The following is a 26,578-nucleotide window of genomic DNA, read 5'->3' as shown; positions in this document are numbered from 1 at the left end:
GCATTCCCACCAGCAGTGTACTAGGGTTCCCTTTTTTCCACATTCTCACCAGCACTTGTCATTTGTTCATGGTTGTCATTCTTACAGTGGTGGGGTGATACCTAATTGTTGCTTTAATTTGCATCTCTCTGATGATCAGTGACTTTGAGCATTTTTTCACATGTCTCTTGGCCATCTTATCCTCACTGCAGCCCAGGCAGAGCTGACACTTCTGGTGGCATCAGAAGCAGATGCTCTTAAGTATGAGTGTCTTTTTTGTTAACTTTGTACAGTGGATTCAATGGAGGCAGGTTAAAATTCGTTAGAAACTTGAACAACCTCCCCCAGCTACATTTGGCCTGAAAGGAGACACTTGCCTAGTGTCCTGAATGAAGAAACAGTGCCTGTCATTCAGGAAGAGCAGGTCCTGTAGAAAGATATGCAAAACCAGCCACAGCAGGTGCACAAGAAACAAACTAGCCCTAGAAATCCCCTCCCCTGAAAGCGCTGGTGGGGCCTGAGTATACGTGGTGTTTTCTTGGGTTATTTGCCCCCCAAACCGGTCCTGGAGTCAGCTGAGGAAATACAGGATCCTGGCCTTGGAGCATGGGAACTACATTCCCCAGAAGGCCTTGCATGGAATGCCACCAGGCTGAGCCAATGGGGGCTCAGAGAAGGCGTTTCCATTCTCCCGTTCTGTGGGCGGAGCTGTAGTCCTCCAGGCGGGATTTTGTCTTCTCTCCGTTTTGTCTCAGGCGGTCAGGAGTTCCTGGTCTCAGAGTCCCCTGGAGAAGGCTGGAGAGCGGCCCTTTCCGCCTCACAGCCCATGGTCGGAGCCTCCAATGGTGCTCACAGCTCGCACATGGGATTGAAAGTCAGAGTCGCCACCCCACACGCGTCTAGGCCGGGACAGGGACCGCCATTCCCGCAGCGGCTTCTACTCCCGCCGCTCCCGCCCTGCTGTGCCCACAGAGTGCAATGGCGGCGCCCGTGTGGAGGCGCGGGGCTGCGGTGAGTTCCTGTCGCCCGGGTCCTCACCGCCTCCTTATACCGAACAGCACAGCCTGGGGAGGGCGCCTGTCCCGTCCTGCAGCTCAGCCCCGCGTGGAGGACCGTGAGGAAGGTGGAGGGGAGAGAAGAGTGTTGTGGCTTCTGAGGACACAGCAAGTGCAGGGCAGAGAGGACAGGGGTGACTTGCATCTGAAGGTCCCTGAGGATGTGGGCTGTGAGTATTGACGGAAAGAGCAGAGGCTGCAGGGAGGACGGCACAGCCTCATTCGGGGCTTTCCCGGCTGTGGGTCCAGCAGGGGCCAGGGGTGGTCCTGGATCCGGCTGGACTCCAAGCTCTCTACACGCCATATGCCAAGTTCATGGGTGAGTCCAGCGAGATCCAGTGGCATTGGAGCGGGAAGGGGGCAGAGCTGAGGGAGTGAACCTGGGGTCTGAACATGAGAAGGGGGTAAACATTACCCAGTGGTGTGCACATCTGGAGGAAGTGGAGCTGATGGTCCCGGGACCTGGTGTGGGGATTACAGGTGAAGCATAAACCCAAGCTTGTCTTTGTCTTGGGGGCAGGATTTAGGAACTGCAGTGGTGTTGCTTGGCAGGAAGGCTGGGGCCCTGCAGGCATCGCCCAGACCTTAAATGCCATTGCTCTCTAACCTCCCCTACCCCAATCCTTCCCACCCAACCCAGCTGCTCTGCTGAGGGCCATGCAGTGAGTAATGGGACTGTGATGAGAGAGCAGCCTGCACTAGTATTAGGGCCACACTAAACTGGGGTGCCCTGGAGGAGGTTGAGGGTTGGGGGAAGGTGTGTAAGGAGTGGAATTACTGGTTCTCAGAAAGGCAGCTTTCACCCTAACCAGTTTGGCTCAGTGAATAGAGCGTCGGCCTGCGGACTCAAGGGTCCCAAGTTCGATTCTGGTCAAGGGCATGTACCTTGGTTGTGGGCACATCCCCACTTAGGGAGTGTGCAGGAGGCAGCTGGTCGATGTTTCTAACTCTCTATCCCTCTCCCTTCCTCTCTGTAAAAAATCAGTAAAATATTAAAAAAAAAAAAAAAAAGAAAGGCAGCTTTGGTTTTGTCTCCATTCTGACAGATTGGCATGACCTTTGAGGACATTGCCCTGTACTTCTCCAGGGAGGAATGGAGCCTCCTTGATGAGGGTCAGAGACAGCTGTACCTGAATGTGATGCTGGAGAACTTTGAACTTATATCCTCCTTAGGTAAGACCCTCACTCTCACCAGTGACCTGGACTTGGCTTTGCGATTTCCTAGGCTCCATCTCCCAGGGCAAGCATGTCAAACTCAAAGGCTAACACGGTCTAAGTAAACAAGATTTAAGTTTATGTGGGCCGCAAAAAAAGAAAAGATACATTTTTCATAGAAGTATAGGTTTATTTTGATAGACACATGCTGAATACAAAGGCTGAAATTAATGAGTAATCTTTAACATAAAATATTAGAACATTTCGCCGAAACCGGTTTGGCTCAGTGGATAGAGCTTCGGCCTGCGGACTGAAAGGTCCCAGGTTCGATTCCGGTCAAGGGCATGTACCTGGGTTGCGGGCACATCCCCAGTAGGAGATGTGCTGGAGGCAGCTGATTGATGTTTCTCTCTCATCGATGTTTCTGACTCTCTATCTCTCTCCCTTCCTCTCTGTAAAAAATCAATAAAATATATTTAAAAAAAAAATATTAGAACATTTCAATAAAAATTCATATATTTTTCTTGAACATTAATTTATCACTGAATAACTGCACAAATTAATAAGTGTAACGCAAATAAACCTATTTTTCTTATTCTCTGAAAGCGAAATATTTCCTGCTTTGCACACAAAACAAGTCAGTGCAAGGCTAATAATATAGCAATAGGCTGCTAAAGTATTCGCTGCTAGTGTTAGTGGAGAGAAATGGTGCACCTGCATTTAAGGTGAGTAGAGAAATGAATGCAACACAATTAATCACTCATTAGCAAAGGTTCTAGTTCGTTAACAATAATTATGTATAACAGGATATTGTAAAAATTAAGTTACAAAATTTTTATTAAAATGTTTCTTACATACGGTTATATTGACTGGGTTCGCAAAAATATCTTTTGTGAGTTGCATGAGGACCGCGGGCCAAGTTTGACATGCTTGTCCTAGGGTGTGCTCTGTCCTCCCCTGTAGATGATGGTACTGCTTGATTTTTCCCGTTTTCTGGGTAGCTGCCGTCCTGGGGAGGGTTGGTCTGTTTCCATTGCTCCCTTCTATTCCTGAAGTCCCAATACTCCCCGCTGTACTAAACTCACAGGGAAGGACTTGTGGTTGGTAGTGTTGCTGGAAGCCTGAGGGTTTCCACCTCTTTCAGTGAGGAAAGCATTTTCTATATTCCTGTTGGTCATTTGTACCTATTTTTTGTAGAATTGTTTCTATATCCTTATCCTGCTTCTTAACTATGTTTTTTGGTTAAAGAGCCTTTTGAATACCTTGTATATTTTATATATTAACTAGAGACCTGGTGCATGGATTCGTGCACCAGTGGGGTCGTTAGGCCTGGCCTGCAGACATCGCCTGAGGGGTCCCAGATTGTGAGAGGGCGCAGGCCAGGCCGAGGGACCCCACCACTGCACGATTGGGGCCCGGGAGGAACTGAGGATGGGCTCCAGGGCGTGTCCAGCCCATCTTGCCCAGTCCAGATCAGCCAGATCCCAGCAGTAAGCTAACCTACCAAACGGAGTGTCTGCCCCCTGGTGATCAGTAAACGTCACAGTGACAGGTGGAAAAGTCAAATGAACAGTTGGATGCTGAGCATATTAAGCTTTTATTATATAGGATTGCTTACTATATACAGGAACACATATTTTTGCATGCGCTTAATTGTGCTTTGCAGATATTGCTCCCCCACATCCCTTTCTTATAAATCCCATGTTGTTGGCAACCCTGCATTCAGCAGGTCTAGTGCCCCCATGTTTCTAGCAAGCTCAGGTGCTTGTTACTAGTGCTTAGCAGTGAAATATATTTTTTAAAACTTTACGATATGATATTTATTGAACATGTATAGGATTCACCTTTACAGTATTACAAATACTTTTCAATAAAAAATTAGTTTTTGGTGTTTTTTTAAAAAAAGGCGAGGGAGAACATTTCTTGGTTTTCTAGTTGTGCAGTTAAAAAAAAATAAGGTTTTGCCAAAACCGGTTTGGCTCAGTGGATAGAGCGTCGGCCTGCGGACTGAAGGGTCCCAGGTTCGATTCCGGTCAAGGGCATGTACCTGGGTTGCGGGCATATCCCCAGTAGGAGATGTGCAGGAGGCAGCTGATCGATATTTCTCTCTCATCGATGTTTCTAACTCTCTCTCTCCCTTCCTCTCTGTAAAAAATCAATAAAATATATTAAAAAAAAAAGTTTTAAAAATGAAGTTCATTCTTCAAGCATTAGAACACAATACTCATGGAATCACTTCAATAAATATTTTTGCATAAACATGTACATGACTCCTCATACCATATCAGCTTCCACAAGAACAAATGAATGCACAAAATGAAGGTAATCCCCAACATAAGATGTATTTTTAAAAAGATAATATCCGAAGGAATTATATGCATGCATATAAGCATAACCAATGGACATAAGACAGTGCGGGGTAGGGGAGGCCAGGGGATTGTCAAGGGCGGGGGGACAAAGGAGACATATGTAATACCCTTGGTAATACTTTAAGCAATAAAAAAAAAGAAAAAGAAAAGATAATATCGAACTGAATACCCCCGAAATGTCTTCCTGTGCATGGGATTTGGTCAGTGACTATCATCAAGAGGGGGACGCACACATTTGCAAGTGCAGAGCTTGTAGCCTGTGTAAATTACAGAATCTACCCGCTGTGCCTAACGGAGTAGGAGCTAGAAACCACTGACACACTAGGTTAAACTTTAAGGTATGAAATATACTGTGAATACAGAGTGGGGGGAAAAGTAGGCTTAAAGTTACGTATTCAAAAACTTAAGGAAACCTTTACGACATTTGTTTTCATCTTTGACATATATTGTTTGCTGATTTTATTATAAAATACTAGTAGGGAAAAAAATTGCCGATAGCGCTCCCGGCGAAAGACAGGAGGAGCGTGATGGCGCTTCCCGGCACTCAAAGGGTTAATTATTATATTACTAGTGGCCCAGTGGACGAAAATTGTGTACTGGGGGGGGAGGGAGGGGGTCCCTGGGGGAGTCCCCCAGCCTGGCCTGTGCCCTGTCACAGTGCAGGAGCCCCACAAACCATTGCCCTGTAGAGGTAGGCCCTGCCCACCCATCCAGGGCTCCTCAATAGATTGTCCCAAAGAGGTAGGCTGGAGCCAGGGGAGACCTGCGGATCCCGGACCGAGTCACAGCGGAGGCCTGCGGACCCCCGGGTGTGGGTCCACGGCGGAGGCCTCCCTCTGTGCATAAGTGCCTAAACCCCGGTGCAGGCACACGGAGATGGAGGCCTCTGCCCCGGCCCTGCCCCCGTCCCCGATGCTGCAAGGCCTTGCACACCCGCTCCTGCTGTGCACACAGCCTGCTGATTGGTCGTTACTATGATGGTGTCCCAGCCAATTTGTGTATTACCCTATTATTAGATAGAGTTTCCAAATGTACAACTGTAAACCTATTTTTGCCCCACCCTGCATATTTTCTTATGAAAAGTCATACATGGAAGGGAATAATAAGGCCTTTCCAGGGCAGTCTTTTGGTTTTTTTAAAAATATATTTTTGCCGAAACCGGTTTGGCTCAGTGGATAGAGCGTCGGCCTGCGGACTCAAGGGTCCCGGGTTCGATTCCCGGTCAAGGGCATGTACCTGGGTTGCAGGCACATCCCCAGTGGGGGGTGTGCAGGAGGCAGCTGATCGATGTTTCTCTCTCATCGATGTTTCTAACTCTATCTCTCTCCCTTCCTCTCTGTAAAAAATCAATAAAATATATTTTTTAAAAAATATATATTTTTTTATTGATTTCAGAGAGGAAGGGGAGAGAGAGAGAGAGAGAAACATCAACGATGAGAGAGAATCATGGATTGGCTGCCTCCTGCCCACCCCACACTGGGGATGGAGCCCACGATCCAGGCATGTGCCCTTGGCCAGAATCTAACCTGGGACCCTTCAGTCCCATTGTATCCACTGAGCCAAACTGGCTAGGGCTATCCAGAGCAGGGTTCATATAGGCATATTTCATCCTTTATGTTTTTGGATTTCATATTCTTCAACATCTCAGCTCTTACAATTATGCACAGTACCTAAGCCAATGGAGAAAGAGCAACCTAACGCAATTCCAGCTATAGTACCTGATTATAATCACAGGACCTACCATCTAGGAGAACTGACAGAGTGTATTTCTGAACTGCCCCAGTTAAAGACTTGTCAAAATAAAGTACAACCCCATCTTGTGAGCCCAGTGTCTTCGGGGTGTTACCATATGTCCTGGAAGCCTAACTCTTCAGAGTAGGTCTTCAGTGAAGTATTGAACGATACTGCCAGCCTGAGTTTGCAAAGAGGTCATTAGCGTGGAAATCTTAAAGTCTGAAATTACATCTGGATGCTTTTCATTTATTGAATCTCATTGCTACCTTTTCAGTGGTGTTGAAGGCTCTAGACAAGGAACTAATGTGGATTAGTATTTGTAATCTGACAAAGTCTTGACCAAGATTCTTCAGGTATCTACGAGCTTCCAGTCAAAGCAATGAAGTATTTTTAATGAAGTTATATTGAGCTTGCTTTTGAGACAGAGTCATTGCATTGTTACTAGCCTGCAGTATAGTATTAACATACCTTTATTATTCACTGGGAATTTCATCTTTTTGTGTGAATTTCTGTCTTTATCACAGTATTCGCTTTATTGTGCTGAGCAAAACCAAATCCACAATATCTCCAAGCGATTTCTTCATATGATTTGCCAGTATTTTCTCCCATCCTCTAAATTGCCTTTCATTTCATTTTGTTTATTGCTGCTGTGCTGTGAAGAAGCTTTGTTTCTTTATTTGTTGCATCTGGACTGTTTGTTTTCTCTATTTTGTCTGATGGTCAGTGTCACATTCAGGAAATCCTGTCCAAAACAAACCTCCAAAACTTTTTCTCTAGGTTGTCTTGAAGGACTTTTAAGTTGTAACGCTGACATTTAATTCTGTCACGCATGTTGGTGTTAAATTTTATCAGTGGTGTCCAGTTTTGTTGTTTTACTTGTGAATATTGATTTTTAGCAGCACCATTCATTGACACATTTCTTCTGTGGCTTGCAGCTTTGTCAAAGATGACTTGAAAGTAGGTGCCTGGGTTTATTTCTGCGTTTCCTCTTCTGTACTATTGAGCTATGTGTCTGTGTTTCTGCAGCAACACACTCTTTGCTTGTTTTCTCTTTCCAATAAATTGATGCCATCAGCTTTGTTCTTGCTCAAGATTGTTTTTGTTAGAGGGGGTCTTTTGGTTCCATACATTTCAAGGTTCCCTTTTCATTTCCTTGTAAAATACCATTGGAGTTATCATCAGGATTAGATTTAACCTGTAGATAGCTTTGTGTACTATTGTTATCTTCGCGATATTTCCCTTTCAAATTCATGAACACAGGATGTCTTTCAACTTATTTGTGTTTTTTTCCATTCCTTTCATCACCATATTATAGTACTCACTGTACAGATGTTTCACCTTTTGGTTGAATTTATTTGTGAGTATTTTATTTTGTTCATGCTATTGTAAATTTGACTACCTTCTTCGTTTTTCTATCAAAGTGTTTATTGTTAGTGTGTAGAAATGGAACTAATGTTTGTATGTTTACTTTGCATCCTGTAACTTTTCTGAATTTAATTCTTTTTAAAAAAATATATTTTATTGGTTTTTTACAGAGAGGAGGGAGAGGGATAGAGAGTTAGAAACATCTGTGAGAGAGAAACATCAATCAGCTGCCTCCTGCACACCCCCGACTGGGGATGCACCCACAACCAAGGTACATGCCCTTGACCGGAATCGAACCCGGGACCCTTCAGTCCGCAGGCCAAGGCTCTATCCACTTGAGCCAAACCGGTTCGGCTGAATTTAATTCTTTATCCTTATTTTATCTTCATCCATGTAGTGTGAATATTTTTTCCATTGATTTACTTTGAGAGAGAGAGAGAGAGAGAAACATCGATTGGTCGCCTTCCACATGTGCTCCTACTGGTAGTGGTATCAGACCTGCAACCCAGGTATCTGGGAATCTAACCCATGACCCTTCAGTGCACAGTCCGGCACTCTCACCACTGAGCACATGGCCCAGGGCTATTTATTCATACTTTAAATTATTTTTAAAACATTTTTTTTGTTGATTTTAGAGAGGAAGAGGAGGAGAGAGATTGAAACATCAGTGATGAGAGATAGTCTTTAATGGGCTGCCTCCTGCATGATGCACACTGGTGATTGAGCCCGCAACCTGTGCATGTGCCCGGACAAGAAATTGAATTGTGACCTCCTAGTTCATGGGTTAATATTCAATCACTGAGCCGTATTAGCCATCCTTCATTTATTGATTTTAGAGACAGGAAGGGAGACAGAGAAAGAGAGAGACGGAAACATTGATCTGCTGTTCTGCCCATCTAAGTGTTCATTGGCTGTCCCCTGCATGTCCTCTGATGGGGGATCAAACCCATAACCGTGGTGCATCGGGACCACACACTCACCAACTGAGCTGTCTGGCCGGGTCTCTGAATTTGTTTATTAATTTCAGAAGCTCATCTGGGATCTTGACAAATTTCTCTATGGAGGGTCGTGTCATCTGCTAACATCAACATCTCTTATGATGCTTTGTGGTTCATAGTGTCAGGTGTGATGTCTTATCTGTCATTTCTTTTCAATTTATTTGAGGCTTGGTTTTTGTTTTGTTTTGTTTTTCTGGTTGTATAGCTAAGGTTTTTCCAATTTTGTATCTTAAAAAAAAAAAAAAATACCTGTTAGGTATTCTTGTATTTTGTCTTGTCTCCCTTTTATTCATGTTTATTCTAATATTTATTGTTTCTTTCCTGTGCGACCTTTGGGTTTACTTTCTAGTTGTGTTTCTAGTTTTCTGAGGAGCCAGTATTTTTGGAGATCATTTTTCCTAATGTAGGCATTTATCCCTATAAAATTGCCTCTTGAAATTGCATTTTCTGAATTTTATACATGAGCTTTGGTAGGTAGTCTTTTTATTTACTTTGTCTCTAGATTTTTTGAGTTCTCCTTTTTGTTTGGCTACCCTGGACTCTTTATTTATTTGTTTATTTATTTATTATCGGTTTCAGATAGAGAGGAAGAGAGATGGAGATGGAGAGAGAGGGAGGGAGGGAGGAGAGACTGAGAGTAACATCATTGTGAGGGAGAAACATCAGTCGGTTGTCTACACACATGTCTCACCTGGAAATGGAACCTACATGCTGATATGTACCCTGACTTGGAATCGAATCCAAAATCCCTAGGGTCATAGGGTCACAGGACGATGCTCCAACCAACTGAGCCACACTGGCCAGGGTATTCTGTGGGTATTTTAAAAAACATATTTTTATTGATTTCAGAGAGGAAGGGAGAGGATGAGATAGAAACTTTAATGATGGGAGAGAATCATTGATCGGCTGCCTCCTGCACGCCCCCTACTGGGGATCGAGCCCAAAACCCAGGCATGTGCCCTTAACCGCAATTGTACCTGGGACCCTTCAGTCTGCAGGCCTATGCTCTATCCACTGAGCCAAACCGGCTAGGGCCATTCTGTGGTTCTTAAAAACAAAATTTCCAGTATTTTTCAAATAACAGGCCACTATTGTCAATCATAGCAGAAGCACAATAGTTGATGGAGGTAAATCTGACCCTTGTTTTTGACTGTAGCTATCTGAAAATATGTTTGTTCACCCAGTCTTTTCAGTCATCCTTTCTGTACAGTTCTCCTTTATTTGTGTCTGTAATACTGTTTGTCTTCATGGTACTCTTATTCCCATTCCCTGTGGGTTTTTGTTCATGGATAGCTGTCTGTCTTACACTGGGATGGGGAAAGATTCTCATATCTCTGATTCTGCCCTCTTGGTGATGTCACTCCCATAGCTCTTTTGCCTGTGATCTCATCTCTGCTTTGTTGTTGTACTACAGTGTTGACCGGCCATCTTTTCAATGTTTCTTTTACGATTTCTATCATTTATCCTGTGCAATGGCTCAACTGGGAATTAAGTGGAATAATCATTTCTGCATCACAGTAGAAACGTGACTTTATGGATGACACAATGGATCAACAGGCTGTCTTGCCTGAGTAAAGGGCTGTTGCGGAGGTTTTTATACCTGGGCTTTGTTACATTCATAGCTAGGAACCCATTTGGTTCAACAGTGTTTTGTTACCATTGCCCATTCCTCACCCAATTCTACTTGTCCTTGCTTTTTGTTGACACTGTGCCAACGACTCAGGTTTAATAGTGATCAGTGCTCATTCTCCTTGGATTCCCAGTCCATGGATAACCTAACCTCTGTAAACTTTTCACCTATACCTCTTTCACAGGTCTCTCTCTAGTGCCCTCCATCGTTGGTCCATGCCTGCAGAGCCTTAGAGTGCACACCTATTACTGTATTGAGGTAGAACATCATGTGCTCTAATACAATTGATTTTTATGGGTTTGAGCAGATTCAAATTATTCTACACAGACTCACGTCACCAGCATGAAAGTTCCTAACAGAAGCCATTTCTGGAGGAACTAGCAGACCCTTCCTCTCCTCTTTGTGTCTCATCCTGCGTTTCTGTCCCTTTCTTGGTGAGATTTTCATCATCCACTGACCTTCGGGGCCAAGAAAAGTATAACAGCTATTTCCTCAGAGTATAACTCACTTGTCTTGAAAATCTTTCTATGGAATCATGTCCAGTCATGACAGGTAAACATCTCTGGTTAAGATACTGTTTTCATACGGTCAACATGTACCTCACCAGCGTTTCATTTTGTTCAGGTTGCTGCTGTGGAGAAGAGAATGTGGAGGCAGCAACTGAGAAGAACATTTCTGTAAGAGTGTCACAGGCAAGGAATCCCAAGTTAGCCTTGTCTTCCCAGAAGAGCCACCCCTGTGAGAGTTGTGGGCTAGTCTTGGGAAACATTTTCCATGTGATGGAGGGGCCGGGAACACAACACGGACAGATACTGTTGAGGTGTGGAGCGTGTGCAAAACGGTTTTACTGCAGTGTAAAATTTCACCAGCAGCATGTGAAAGAGAAGACTTTCATTAGAGGTGTGGACAGGATCTCACTTGCAAACAGCTGCAATTTCAATGTGTCCCAGAATCATTTCACATGCGGGGAGTTCGGGCAGGGTGTCCTTACCGAATCAAGACATCTCCACTTAAAGGCTCCTCAGACCAGGGACAGTCCAAATGCTATTTCAATGCCAGGGATGACGTTTCAAAGGAGAAAAAATTATTTCAGCAGAAAAGAATGTAAGAAAGACATTAATTGCACCTACACCTTTATTCAGGAAAAGGGTGTACATGCTGGAAGTCAGTGTTTTGTGTGCTCTGAATGTGGGAAAGCTTTTACCAGTAGAAATGGCCTCCATTATCACCTGAGTGTTCACAGTGGAGAAAGGCCTTATGAATGCAATGAATGTGGGAAATCTTTTCCCAGAAGCACTGACCTTCGTCGTCATCAGAGAGTTCACACTGGAGAAAGGCCTTATAAATGCAGTGAGTGTGGGAAATCTTTTACCACTAGCAGTGACCTTCATTGTCATCAGAGAATTCACACTGGAGAAAAGCCTTATACGTGCAGTGAATGTGGAAAATCTTTTAGCAGTAGCACTGCCCTTCATTGTCATCAGAGAATTCACACTGGAGAAAAGCCTTATAAATGCAGTGAATGTGAGAAACATTTTACCTGGAGCATTACCCTGCGTCGTCATCAGAGAGTTCATACAGGAGAAAAGCCTTGTAAATGAAGTGAATGTGAGAAATCTTTTTCAAGGAGCAATGGTCTCCAATATCATCAGAAAGTTCACATTGGAGAAAGCCATTATGAGTGTAATTATTGTTAGTTCTCTCGCAGCCAAATTTCTAAATTTGCTCTGCACAAGAGAGCCCAAATGTGAGAAATTTCTTAAATGTATAGGAAATGTAGTTTCTTAGTTAGGACTTAACAATTGTAAAAGAATATTTGTGAAGTCTCATTTGTCCGAATTATATCTCATACATATAATCACCTACATTATGTAACATCCCCCCAACTGTTTTTGTTGTTGTGTTTGTTAGTATTTGTGTTGGTATCATATGTATCTATGTTGCACTTTCTAACATGCAGAGAGGTGTTGCCAGGTCTATGTCACTGCATATTTCTGTTGCTGAAGGTATTTCACCTGAACCACCTATAAGGTCCCTACAGATGGCATCAATCACCATCCTCATGTGCCCAGGGAAGCTAACTCTCTTGTCTTTTTTGTTGAAGAAAATGAGGAATACCTGAGCCCTTAGTTCTTGTTTCCTGTTATGAGTTGCCACATAGGATTCATTACTGTTGGCCCCAGGAAACATAATGTTGCAGAGGGACTGCCATTTTCAGGGACATGCTTTCCCTGAATGCCAGTGATTAATTTATTGAGTGCCTAAGTCATCAATGGAAGAACTGCCAGTCTCATGTCTCTTTGATTTTTGAAATAATGAAGGCTTTTCCGTAAGATTGCTTTAATGTTGGGTGTTCTATTGACTCTACGGGTTATTTTATAAGGAGATCTGGGGTCTCCAAGCATGATGAGGTGAAAAACTTATATGAGGTCTCAAACATTTTTGCCCTTTGGGGAAGACTATGATGCAGAAATTAACTCAGTAGTTTTTTCTAAATTTACATTCTTGCCCATATTTTCCTAGGAAACACTGTGGAGTCTAGTCCTCATTTGAAGATGGATGCTTTGAGACTCAGAGATCACTCCAAAGAGTGGGTAGCTGTGACAATCTCAAGTATGTTTGGGAGCAGTGTGAATTTTTTTCTTTTGTTCAAGGGATACTAAGACAATAGAAGGGAACCTCCTGCCCTGGTCTTGCAAGAGGGCCATGTGCCCTGATGCCTTCAATTCCATGGGTGATGGTCACTGGTTGGAGGACCATCGCAGTGAGAGGAAACCCTTTCACTGCAGAAACACTGACCTAGTTGTTGTTGGACGAGACTGCAGCCCATCAAGTGGAATGGTCCTCATCTAACTGTGCATCCAGGAATGTTTCTGAGACTATAGGAGTGGTATGTACACAGATCTGAGGGACTCCAGGCATGTTTATCTTCTGTAGAGCAATCAATGTCATTGAATATAATCGAAGTTTTGTGGCTTCCTGTCACCTCCTATATGTTCCCATCAGAGCCATTGGTGTGCTGGCAGCAAACCAAGACAAAGACAAAGGGTGTCTTTAGTCCAGGGATGTCGCTTTTGTGAAGTATAGTGTTTCATAAATCTTAACATGTGCGTGAAACTGAAACCATCATTTATACACATAATCCTGACCATATCTGTCACTGTGAACTTGCTTCATGACCTCTTTTAATCTCTCCCTGTTCTTTACAGCTTTCCTAGTAACCATGGATTTACATTCCTTTTTAATAGATTACATTTCCTAAATATATTTCTGCTTTAATTTATGTTTCATCCACACTTGGAGATTTATTAAAGATATATTAGTAACTCATCTTTTTTTTTTTTTCTGAGAAACAATCGTATATTTGAATTTATCACCAACAGTTTATCCATTTTTTATAAATATTTATTTAATAAAGCTGATACAAACATTTCTGTATAAATCTTTATAGAATACAGATTCCCAGTGCACGTATTCATGCACCAGTGGGGTGCCTCAGCCTGGCCTGTGGGATCAGGCTGAAACCAGCTCACCGATATCCCCTAGGGGTCCTGGATTGCTACAGGGTGCATGCCAGGCCACAGGACCCCACCAGTGCATCATCGGAGCTGGGGAGGGACACAGAAGGTTGGCTAGCCAGCGAGGGACCTGGGGAGGGCTTCAGGGCTTGTCTGGCCTGTCTTGCTCAGTCCGGATCGGCTGGACCAGCTGAAAGCTTACCTACCTTAGGAGTGTCTGCCCCTTGGTGGTCAGTGCACATCATAGTGAGCGATTGAGCAGTCTTAGCATATCATTAGCATATTACACTTTGGTTGAATGGCTGACTAGACACTTAGCATTTTCGGCTTTTATTATATAGGATAAGTGTTACTGACTTTTGTCAGATAATTGTATAATCTGAGTTGTTGGGTGAATGTTTACATTTACAGAGATTAGCAAATTGTCATCTAAACTGCATATACTATCCAGGCTGGTGTGGCTCAGTGCTTGGGCATCTTCCCATACACCACAGGGTTATGGATTTGATTGTTGGTGGGGATATGTGCCTGGGTTATGGGTTAGATCCATGGAAGTGGGTGTGCAGGAGGTGGCTGGCCAATATGGCACTCTTCCATCAATGTTTCTCTTCCTCTCCCTTCTCTCCCTAAAAAATTAGTAAACTCTTCTTTAAGAATAAAAAATAAGCATTAACCGATTGTATGTTTTTGCATTTCTACAACAGTCTGTGAGGGATACACATTCACATTCTAGAGAACCTTTTGTTTGGTCAATCATTCTTTAGGTAAACAATTTTTTTTGGTAACTTTGTCCTGCTACCTCACTGTTTGGTTGTATTTTTTCTAGAAATTTATGGTGAGTCTTTTCTGATGTATATTTGCTGTGTCTGTATCTTTATTAAAACCTCTGATCCTATGTTCTGCCTAATGTTTTATGAGTTTTGGCAATTTTCTTTAACAAAAACACAATGGAACGACAAAGGTGGATGTTGGAATATCACTCATTTTGTTCTATTTTTGATTTAGGAAATAATTTTTTTATATTGGAATGATATGATTTAATATTTTTTACCTTTTAAAAAATATAGCTGTAGACATTTTGGATCAGTGGATAGAGCATTGGCCTGCAGACTGAAGGGCCCTAGTTTGATACTGGCCAAGGGCACATGCCCGAATTGTGGGCTTCTTCCCCAGTAGGGTGCGTACAGGAGAATCAAAGATGATTCTCTCTCATCTTTGATGTTTCTATCTCTCTCTCCCTCTCCCTTCTGTGAAGTCAATAAAAACATATTTTATCCCTAGCTGGTTTGGCTCAGTGGATAGAGTATCAGCCTGTGGACTGAAGGGCCCCAAGTTTGATTCCAGTCACAAGCATACACCTGAGTTGCCTGCTCGGTCCCCAGTAGGGGGTGTTCAGAAGGCAGCCAATCAATGATTCTCTTCATTGATGTTTCTGTCTCTCCCTCTCCCTTTCTCTCTGAAATAAATAAAAAGATATTTTTAAAAATAAATAAAAACATATTTTAAAGGAAAATGTTTTTTATTGATTTTACAGAAAGAGGAGTGAGAGGGAGAGACATAGAAACATGAGTGCATTAACATCAATTGGCTGCCTCCTGCACGCCACTCCTGGGGATGGAGCCCTCAACCCAGGCATGTGCCCTCACTCCAAATCAAACGGGGGAGCTCTTTGTGCATGGTTCGATACTCAACCACCTAGCCTCACCATGGGAACATTTTTTGTTTGTTTTTAAATGCTATGCACAATGCAGTGTATATTTTACATTTTAATGCACAGTACTAACGTTCTCTATCACTTTCACAAGACCAGTCATCTGCACTACAATGCAATTTGCCCTTGCTTTGTAGTGTTGGGTATCTTCCTTGTCTGTTGTCATGAGGGTTCTTTGGTTAAAAGAGGAGTCTCAGCAGGATCATGGCATGCTGATAGGCAGAGGTTTAACACGTTAAGTGCCCAGCCTGTTTTGTCTTCCGGACGGAAAGAGTGTCAGTCACTGATGACTGACTGGGCGCTTAACGTGTGAAAGTCCCACAGCCCAGTGAGGTGGAAATGGTATGGCAGTAATGCTGTTTGTCAGGAGCCCTAGATTTGAATCCCAAATTTCTGAATATTATTGACTGACAGGGAAATGACCACTCTTTCTGCTCTGAGCCTCTACTTTCTTTTCTGTAAAATGGGTAGAAGGTATGTCTTCATCCCTAAGCTGTTAGAAGAGATCAAGAGCTACGGTGCCCATTTGCAGTGCAGCAGGTGTATCTGCAGCCTGTCTGGGCTTCCGGGACACCAGCCTTTGCCTTAAGAGACATTCCCAGGAAGAGAACCTTTCAGCTCCCCAATGCAAACAAGCACTTCAGTTTTTAAGGGCTTTTGACAAAGAAAGGGTGCTTCTCAGTACACGTTTACTTACCTGCAGGGAGGCAGGTACTGTGGGCATTTAAGTTCTCAGTGTAGGATCTCCAACGAGAAATCTGCACACTTGCTAAAGCTCCCTGCATCTCAGTTAGTTACAAGTGACAGGAAGGACTCTGAGGACCAATTACAGTAATAAACTGAGTACTTTCCTGTACCAAGATTCCAGTGTTCCCTTTTTGAGTATTTCCTCTTTTCATTCTCACAACCTGGGAAGTCGAAATGACTATGGAATTGCTGGGAAGATCCACCATTACAGAACTGAAGTAGGTTCTCCAAGTTTACTCAGCAAACAAGTGTCAGATATAAGAGGCTGGGTTGCAACCCAAGATTCTGGCTCCAGAGCCACAGACAACGTCTACCAGTGCTGGTCAAGCCCTCTGGGTCGGGACGCTGGTGACCAGGGTGGCTCAGGTGTAGCTGCTGTTTCCATTGTTGAAATGATTCCTCCCCAATTTTTGTAAAATATCAGCTCTTCTGCCCTGTCCCTCGGTCCTCACTGGGATACCTGCTGGAGTGGGTTTTTAGGGGAATCTTTATTGAGTTTGACCTGCACTTTGTCTCCCTTTGATGTCACCTTGGAGAATGACCCTCCAGAAGCCCCCGTGATTCAGGCTGGATCTCTGCACCCTCACCCACCTTTTGGCTGACAGGCTGTGGCCCCATCCACTGAGGTAACTTCCATACCTCAGTCTGTCTCTTACAGTGTTGGTACATGGCTCTGACTTTCTCGGTGAAAGAAAGCGGAAGTCAGGATGTGAATTTTGGAACCTCATATGCAGAAGTGATCCTGGAGACCTGCAGCATCCTGATCTGATTGTGTGAGCACTCAAGTCTCCTATTTGCACAGGCCCCACTACTCGCACTATTCTGCCCTCTCTGTCCAGAATGGCTGTATGAGACCACTGTGCTCACCATGTCTTCCCTGCAGCATATTCGGAACATATCTTGTCCTTTGCAGTCTTCCTCTGCCGGAGGCCAGTCCATCCTTGTTGCCTGACACAGTCGCTGCAGGGAAGAAACATCTGCATAGCATATGTTTTAAGGTACCTGGTGTATACGGCATACTGTTCTTAATATGTTTGCTCCCCCTTTTTTTAACGCTATGTGTTATAACCAGAACCACCTCCCTGAGAAAGGTTGTTTCCCCAGGTGGGGATTTTTCCCTAGAGTTCGGGATTAACAGGACTAAGGAAGAGAATAAATCAGTAAAACCCCCTGGTGTTACAGAAATACCATGTACTACTTGTGAAGAACTTGGACTAAGACTGTTGGCAATAAATTTGGGACTTGTTGGGCCGACATCCCCAGGGGTCTGTCCACCAGGGAAAGCACCAAAGCCTATACCCCTGGAGACCCACCGACACAGGGCAGTCCCAGGGAAGGCAAGCAGTGAGGCTGGGAGGACATAACCTTTACTGGGTAGGATAATCTCCTTCAGTCACTTCCTTGTAGCTTATCAGTAGAGCAGTAGAATAGTGACCTTGGAATAGCCCTTATGATGGAACACAGAGATTAAGCTAGACAAGATTAAAATCAACAGAACTAGATAGAGACAGGATTTTTGGCAAAGGTCAGATAAGAAACTATGGAAATGAAACAAGGAACTGTAGAAGGTTACCCAAAACATACCATGACGTGATTACAGAGGCATGCTTATAGGATCAAATGATATAAAGACAGATGTAACAGGAAAATAAAGAACCTGGCTAGGCTGATGATCTGAACGCTGCCTCCGTGTCCTTCATTCTTCGCCGACTCCGTCCACACCTTTGGGAACCCCTGAACCTGCTAGGGCTCGACCCCAACATTCCTCTATCTACACAGGTGACCTCCTGTTTGCTAGGTGGATGCTCAACCATTGAGCAACGCTGGCCACTCTGGTAGGAAGTTTTAGCAGGTACTTTCATCAGAAACTTGTTAGATACTTCTGCAACATGTACTTGTAATTCATGGTCCTAAAAGGCCAAAAGTGCATAATCACCAGTTGCTATACAGACACTAAGGTGGATGCAAATACTTAACAAGATTCACAGTCTTCATACTCTTCAATTCATGGGGAGCAAATCTCTTAAAATGAGCATCAGGAGGCCCAGTGTGTTCAGTCAGTGATGAAAGAACAATCCTCCAGACAGGTCCAGAGGAAACATGAAGGTGATCTATTAGGCAGACCTAAAGCAAATAGATGGTGTGAGACCATGTCTTTCGGTTTCTCAGAATTTATCCCATGGGGTTCTCTGCATTTGTGCTCTGCACCCCCAAAATACTTTACATATTGCTTATTGTATTTTCTGGGATATTGTATATTTTTCCTAAGATTATAACATGTATCTGGAAATAAAGTTTACATAGCATTTAAAATTTTAATTTTTTTTAAATTCTCACCTGAGGTGATTTTTTCCATTGATTTTTAGAGAGAGTGGAAGGAGGGGGAGAGAAACACAAAGAGAGAAACATCAATGTGTGAGAGACAAATGGATTGGTGGCCTCCCGCACATGCTCTGACCTGGCCAGGTATGGAGCCTCCATCTGAGCGACAGGCCCTTGACCAGAATCTAACCCATGACCCCTGGTTTGGCTCCATCCATTGAGCCAAACCATCCAGGGCACAAATTTACATTTGTTGCCAAGATGGCTACCATGTTGGCACCATTGAAGGCGTTGAAAGTGGGCATCTGAACCTGTCACAAAGATTTTGGATCCTAGGATCTCACCACTTTGATCAGAAATAATTATTTCACCTATTCATGAAGTTACAGTGTCTGCATGCAGAATGAACATGATTTATGGAAGAGCATATTGCTAGAGCAAACTATAGAAAGGCATAATGGAGTTATACAATGAGCAGTATTTATATAGCTAGAAGACCAGAGGCTCTATGAAGGCTGACAGCAGGTAGGTCTGAATAGGTGGTAAATTAAAGACACTGATTCCCAAGAGGTGAGATAATTAACTTTAGATATGGCTATACTGCTGAAACACTGGCTACCAGGAAATTATTTTTTCTACAAATGTGAGTGTGCCGGGCCAGCACAGCCAAGGGTTTGGTGAGCCTGAGGGCGGCGAAGGATTTAGAAAAGACAAAGAGAATAAGCTGGGTCTAGCTCAGTGGTAGGCAAACTGCGGCTTGCGAACCACATGCAGCTCTTTGGCCCCTTGAGTGTAGCTCTTCCACAAAATACCGACTTCTGTGCATGGGCCACGAAGTTTCAATCGCACTGTACATGCGCGCCCACACGTTGTATTTTGTGGAAGAGCCACACTCAAGGGGCCAAAGAGTCGCATGTGGCTCGCGAGCCATAGTTTGCTGACCACTGGTCTAGGTGGATCTCCTGTGCCTGGCTAAGGCCACAGAGAGGGATCCAGAGGGCAAGCTGATGCTTTATTTCATAGCCAGAGGTAAACAAGGTAGTGGTCACCATAGCTACAATGTTCTTGTGAGTTTCACTTGTTTTGGCAGCACTTGCTGCACCTCCTGCATCCCATTAGCTACCCAGATAAGATCTCGGTGCCTCATAAGGTCATGACTAATTATGCTAAGAGGGCTGTGCCCTCTAAGCTGGGACTTGTTTGTGGCTTTGCCAACAGGTCAGTCTGAGACTTAACCCTATAGCCACTCTTACATGTGAGGCCTCCTCATTCATGACAACTTGAGGGGAAAAAAGTGAGCTGAGAAGATATTTGTAAGGTGTGAGCAAATCAATTTAGAACTTGGAAGGAAAGACACCACATGACGTTTCATTGTTCAATAATTCTTTACTGATGATCTCATCTGCTTCTGAGGCTGAATGGGCCTGTGTTATACAGCAGTGCATAGAGATATGTCTTTCCCCACAAACCTTGTTTAAACGCTTTATTGAAGGAGGAGCCAATCATTGAAAAAGAAAATATTCTATGTGATAGTGAATCATTGGGTGACGGGGGCTGTGGAGATTTGAAATGAGCAGCCCTCAGGAATGACTAGCATTAGATGTTAAAGTCCCCATTTAGAGGAGGTGAGAAAGAGATTTGATTTCATCAAGAATATGTTTTATGGACAAGAGCTCTGTACAGGGTTCCCAAGTCAGAAGATTTGGGGGTTTGTTTATTTTTGTCTTTTAATCCTCACTCAAGCATATTATTTTATTGATTAAAAAAACATTTTATTTATTTATTCTTTACTTATTTATTATTGATTTCAGAGATGAAGGCAGAGGGAGAGAGAGAGATAGAAACATCAATTATTTGGGGGCTTGTTTTTAATTTTTTTTTAGTTCTCACCGAGGGTATTTTTTTCATTTTTAAAAAATTTATTTATTTATTTATTTATTTATTTATTTATTATCGATTTCAGAGATTAAGGGACAGGGAGAGATAGAAACATCAATGAGAGAATCATTGATCAGCTTCTTCCTGCCATACATATCTTTTTTTTAAAAAGAAGTGGCTCATATAATTTCTCAAAAGTTTTTAAAGTTTTTCCAACACTTCTGCTTCATTACTTATGTCTTTATGACATGTTCACATTTAGGTTTATGCTTCACTGTCCTTTTTGCTCTGAATTTTCAAAAACAGATTTTCATTGATTTCAGAGAGGCGGGGAGAGGGAGAGATAGAAACATCAGTGATAATAGAGAATCAGCGATAGGCCGCTCCTGCATACTCTCAGTGGGGCTCTAACGCACAACCCAGACTTGTGCCCCGACCTGGAATCAAAACCTTACCCCCTTTTAAAGGGTGATGCTCATACAACCGGGCTGGGTCCTAATTTTTAAGTAGGACAAGCTTTTTTTAAAAAATATATTTTATTAATTTTTTTACAGAGAGGAAGGGAGAGGAATAGAGATTTAGAAACATTGATGAGAAAGAAACATCAATCAGCTGCCTCTTGCTCACTCCCTACTGGGGATGTGCCCGCAACCAAGGTACATGCCCTTGACCAGAATCGAACCTGGGACCCTTCAGTCCGCAGACCGACGCTCTATCCACTGAGCCAAACCGGTTAGGGCAGGACAAGCTTCTTACAGAATTATGAAATTTAAGATTCACTACACATATGCATGCCCATAATTGTTATTTATAATATTTCATGTGATTTTAAAGTTTTTGAGCTATATAGAGGTCGGCTTTTAGTATGAATATGTATTTCATGTATCCTAAATATAATTTGTGAATATTTGTGTTATCTCATTGAGAATGCCTGAAACAATTCAGCTGACACCTTTGATATGTCTGTAGGGACAAAATATCTTTCACTATGATAATTACAGTGGCATCTTCACATTAACAAAAACCAATAACTTTGTCAGATTAAGTAATTCCATTTAAAGTTTATATTATGCTTTTTAGTTCTTTTTTAGTTCAAAGATATGTCCTGCATTTCTTAACTTTTTTTTTTTTAGAGAGAGAATGGAGAGTTAGAGACAGGGAGCACAAACAAAGATATGAGAGAGACACATGGATTGTTAGCCCCTGCACTAACTCAGACCACATCCGAACAGAGCCTGCAACCTAGGTACAAGCACTGGCTGAAATCAAACACACGGCCCTTCAGTCTGCAGGTCCACGTTCTAACCAGTGAGCTAAACTGGATAGGGATGTCCCCCATGCTTGTGTTATATGTGTCACATACCTTTATGATGGTGTAAGTAGGTCGTTTGTGTGATCAAACTTTCCAGACTCACCCTGGTTCATTTGGCTCAGAGGATAGAGCATCCGCCTATGGGGTGAAGGGTTGAAGGATCCCGGGCTCATTCCCGTCAAGGGCACCTACCTGGACGGCAGGCTCCTCCCAGGCCCTGGATGGGGCGTGTGCAGGGGGCAACCAATCAATGTGTCTCTTTAAAATCAATGTTTCTGTCTCTCCCTCTTCTCTATAAAAATCAATGGGAAATATCCTTGAGGTAGGAATAAAAAAATAAATAAATTTCAAGACTATAATGCAGGCATACTTCTAACGAGTCGCTGTTTTGGACTCACAGATACAGTGTTTTCATAAACATGGACTCCAGTGTCTTTACCAGAAAAAATGACTCTTTTTTTTAACCATTTTCAAGATGTCTCTTTCCTGAGGAAGGTCATTTCCCAGCGTCGCTACCGGCAGATGTCGCTGTTGTCCTTGGAGCGAGATGGAAAAACCTTCCACCACCACCTTGGACGCTGGAACCCACATTACCCAGAAGGCCTTGTGAGGACTACCGCCAGCTTAGCCAATGAAGGGTCAGAAACGGCCTTTCTCTTACGTCAAAAAGGGGCGGGACTTCGGGTGCTCTCTAGGCGGCTATTGGTCTCCACCCAGAATCTACTCCAGTACAGGCCGGACGGCTCCAGGTGGGCGGGGCAGTGGCGGATACTCGGAGGGAGAAGGCCCGTGTCCTTCCCGCTCAGCCCGCACGTGGGCGTGAAACTCGCTGACGCCACCGGGTTACCCACGTCCGTGACGGAACAGAGGCCCCATTATCCCCTTCCGCTGCCCCTGCTTCTTACCCGCCTCTCCGGGCCTCACCTGCCTGGGTCCGCGCACGGCGTCCAATGGCAATGGCCTTGCCCAGTTGCTCAGCTGAGGTGAGTTCGCGGCCCCCGCCCCCGAAACCTGCTCCCACCGCCTCCTGACCCTCAACCCTGCAGCCTGGGCTCAGGGCGCCTGTCCCGTCCCGCAGCTCAGGTCCCCGCCGAGGACCCTGAGGAAGGAGGAGGGGAGAGAGGAGTGTTGTGGCTTCTGAGGACACAGGAAATGCAGGGCCCAGTGGACAGGGGTGACTCGTATCTGAACTCCCCCTGCGGACGTGGGCTCTGAGTATAGAAACCCAGGTCCGAGGCGGCAGGGAGGATTTCAGAGCCGCATGGCCTGCTTTCCCCAGGCTGTGGGTGAAAGGCGCACCGCCCGCCTCTCCGGGCGGTGCGGGAGGAGGAGTCTGGCCGCTGGGCTCTGGTAGGGCCTGGCCTCCCCGGAGCGGGTCCGAGTGTCCGGACCGGCTGCGTGGCCGGCGGCGGGCCGAGGGGTGGGGCCAGGCGGCGACCGACCACGGGGGAGGTCGTGGGAGTGGAAGGCCTCACCGCCTGGCTCTTTCCTCCCTTCCCCTGTGGTCGGCTCCCCGTCCGCGCTGGGGCCGGGGGTCCATCCGGCCCTCGGGGCCCGGTCAGGGGGACCGGGGCCTGCGTGGGCCGGCCGCCAGGCCCCATGAGGCACGGCCTAGCCGTGCTGCTGGCGGCCTCGGGCATCGGCTCCCCGGCTCACAGCGGGAGCCCAGCGCAGGCTGCCACCCGGCCCGCGGGCCGGGCCCACGCGGGGCCGCATGGACCCCTGGCCCCAGTGCGGCAGCAGCGGCAGCGGAGTGGGGCGCGTGCCCTAGCCCGGGGAGGCTGCCGAGCTGCAGTGCGCTGGCCTCGTGGGCCGGGCCTGCTCCGAGCGGATGCTGCTCTTCCGGAGCTGGGCCGCTCCAGCGGCCGCACCCCGTGTGCTGGGCCTGTGCCGCCCGCCCCGCTGCAGGAGTCCTGGTCCGCCCCGCTGGCCTGCTGCAGGTGCTGTGCGGGAGGGCCATCCTGCCTTGCAGCGTGTTCCAGCGGGAGCCTGGCGAGGACTGCGCCCTCCATCTTGCCTTGGGTCCTCCATTTTGGGACAGAGCCATGTGCTTCTTCCCAGAAGACGCTGCTGCTAGCCACACCCAGGATTTCTCTGGACTAACCAATAATAATCAAGGGAAGTGCACGCCATCACTATGACCACACCCTGTACCTACTCGTGCCTGGCCAATGGGGGGGGGGGGGGCCACAGTCCCCTCTCCTGCCCTCACTCCGCCCCCCCCCTATAAAACCCTCTGTCCCAAGAGGCCTCCGTCTCTGGCCACTGGACTTTCCATTGTGTGGGTGGGTCTGGTGAACGGGGAGCGCAAACCGGCTTGCATTAAAAGGACTCTGCTTTTGCATCAGACTGACTGGCTCCCTGGGGGTCTTGGGAACCTTGAGATCTGGGCACAACAGTGGGGTCCACCAGGAATTGGGTTGTGGTAGATCCTTCTGAACCCTCACAAGCTCTCTCTGGATGCCATGTGCTAACTTCATGGGTGAGTCCAGAGAGGTCCTGTGCTGTGGAGCAGGGAGGTGGCAGAGCTGAGGCAGTGAACCTGGGGTCTGAAGTTGGGATGGGGGTAGACATTACACAGTGGTGTGCACATCTGGCGGAAGTGTGAGCTGATGGTCCCAGAGACCTGGTATTGGGACTTAAAAATAAATAAGTGTGTAGACAGACTAGGCAACTGGGGGAGGCGGTAGCAGCGCGGCGGCTGGAGGTGCAGCCGGGCTCGGCAAGGCCGAGCCTGCCTGCGCGGCGCAGCCGGGGGCTGCCGGTGCGGGCCGCGCCATTGTTGGGGGAGGGGGACCCGCGGAGCGCGGCGGAGTGTGGCGGAGCTGGGGGTCGAACGGAGACTGCGACGGCGAAGGCGAGGAGAGTGGACACCCCATGGGGAACACTCTGACCTGTTGCGGGAAGCCGGATGCCAGCCCCAGCATGGGCCGGCGCTCGGGGCCGGCCGAGCCGGACGACCCGTCTGAGGTCTACGAGGCGGCGGCCGGGGATGCGGTGGTGGTCGCGCCTTCGCCGGCTGCCCCGGAGCCCGCACAGTTGGATTTCGGCACCGGCGAGGGCCACCATCTGCAGCACATCAGCGACCGGGAGATGCCGGACGAGTTAGCTTTGGAATCAAACCCTTCTGACCACCCAAGGGCAAGCACAATTTTCTTGAATAAATCTCAAACGGATGTGCGAGAAAAGAACAACTATGTAAACCATGTATCTCCAGGGCACCTTACTAAAAAATATAGCTCATGCTCAACTATATTTCTAGATGACAGCACAGTCAGCCTAATCTTAGAACCACAGTACAATGTGTGATGTTAGCAATATATTACCACATAAAGAACAGAGATGCAAATAGATCCTTGGATATTTTCGATGAGAGATCACATCCACTCACAGGAGAAACAGTTCCGGAGGGATATTTTAGGCATGATCCTGAACACATTTATTTACAGATTTGTTCGGACCCTCTTCAGTGCTGCACAGCTAACAGCTGAATGTGCGATAGTGACTTTGGTTTACTTAGACTTTTTTTTTTTAATAGATTTTATTGATTTTTTACAGAGAGGAAGGGAGAGAGATAGTTAGAAACATTGATGAGAGAGAAACATCGATCAGCTGCCTCCCGCACATCTCCCACCGGGGATGTGCCCGCAACCCAGGTACATGCCCTTGACCGGAATCGAACCTGGGACCTTTCAGTCTGCAAGCCGACGCTCTATCCACTGAGCCAAACCGGTTTCAGCTTAGAAAGACTTTTAATTTATGCCGAGATAGACATTTGTCCCACGAACTGGAGGAGAATTGTTTTGGGAGCTGTTATTCTTGCCTCCATGGTTTGGGATGACCAGGCTGTATCGAATGTGGACTATTGCCAGATCCTCAAGGACATTACCGTTGAGGACATGAATGAGATGGAAAGGCATTTTTTAGAGCTACTTCAGTTTAATATTAATGTTCCTGCCAGTGTTTATGCCAAATACTACTTTGACCTTAGCTGATGACAACGACCTGCCTTTTGTATTTGCTCCTCTTAGCAGAGAAAGAGCCCAGAATCTAGAGGCTATTTCCAGATTGTGCGAAGACAAAGACCTGTGCAGAGCTGCTCTGAGAAGGTCTCTTAGTGCTGATAATTTTATTGGTGTTCAGCGCTCTAAAGCCATCCTCTCTTAAGGGAGAAGGGAGGGGTGGTAATGTCCTGAGCCCCTCCCTCATCTACAAGGACTGGAGAAATTAGCACTTCTCCTGCTCAAAAACCAGCAAAGTTAGTATTTTCACCTAAGACAGACGTCAAGTTGAAGAGACTCATGGGCAGCAAGGACTATGCTCATAGAAAGAATGGGACCTTGTCAATGCATCACACTCTGTCCTTTAGTTACAAAAAACACTCAAAAGCTAAAGCTCCCAACCCACACAGATACTTGCTTACAATGTAGGCTGATAGCTGTGAACTCTATGTGAAGTGTTTTTTTTTTTAATCCATGTTTAAATTTTGAGGCTTGAAAGGCACTAACTATATAACTTATATGTCTTTCCTACTTTTCTGAATCGCCCCATAAAAAAAGAATAAAAAATAAATAAGTGTGTGTATGTACATATATGTATATTTCAGAGAGGAAGGGAGAGGGGGAGAGAGAGAGACAACAGTAATGAAAGAGAATCATCCATAGGCTGCCTCCTGCACGCCCCCTATCCAGTTTGCAACCCGGGCCTGTGCCCTTCATTAGAATCAAACCCGGGATCCTTCAGTCCACAGGCCAGTGCTCTATCCACTGAGCCAAACCAGCTAGGACTGGTGTTTGGACTATAGG

The 26,578-nt window shown here is 45.5% G+C and overlaps 2 protein-coding genes and 1 pseudogene across 3 annotated transcripts in view; all 3 read left to right on the top strand.

The window, feature by feature from the left end:
• LOC118649184 (zinc finger protein 615-like) overlaps nt 1-26,578 on the top strand; it is a 1,009,024-nt gene that overhangs the window by 470,497 nt on the left and 511,949 nt on the right. The window lies entirely within an intron of this gene.
• On the top strand, nt 624-14,681 carry LOC118649225 (zinc finger protein 211-like). 2 transcript variants are annotated; one of them, XM_036296121.1, is made up of 3 exons: nt 624-990; nt 2,081-2,207; nt 10,910-14,681. In XM_036296121.1, the coding sequence occupies exons 1-3, from the start codon at nt 958-960 to the stop codon at nt 11,884-11,886; spliced, it is 1,137 nt and encodes a 378-aa protein (XP_036152014.1). In that variant the 5' UTR covers nt 624-957; the 3' UTR covers nt 11,887-14,681. The 2 variants fall into 2 exon arrangements, with proteins under 2 accessions (XP_036152014.1, XP_036152015.1); XM_036296122.1 differs by having other exon boundaries at nt 624-1,353.
• On the top strand, nt 24,638-26,316 carry LOC118649248 (annotated as a pseudogene).

This window comes from Myotis myotis, unplaced genomic scaffold (assembly GCF_014108235.1).
Source record: "Myotis myotis isolate mMyoMyo1 unplaced genomic scaffold, mMyoMyo1.p scaffold_m19_p_28, whole genome shotgun sequence".
Taxonomy (NCBI): domain Eukaryota; kingdom Metazoa; phylum Chordata; class Mammalia; order Chiroptera; family Vespertilionidae; genus Myotis; species Myotis myotis.
Note: the sequence above shows the minus strand (reverse complement) of the source record. Positions and strands in the feature narration are given on the sequence as shown.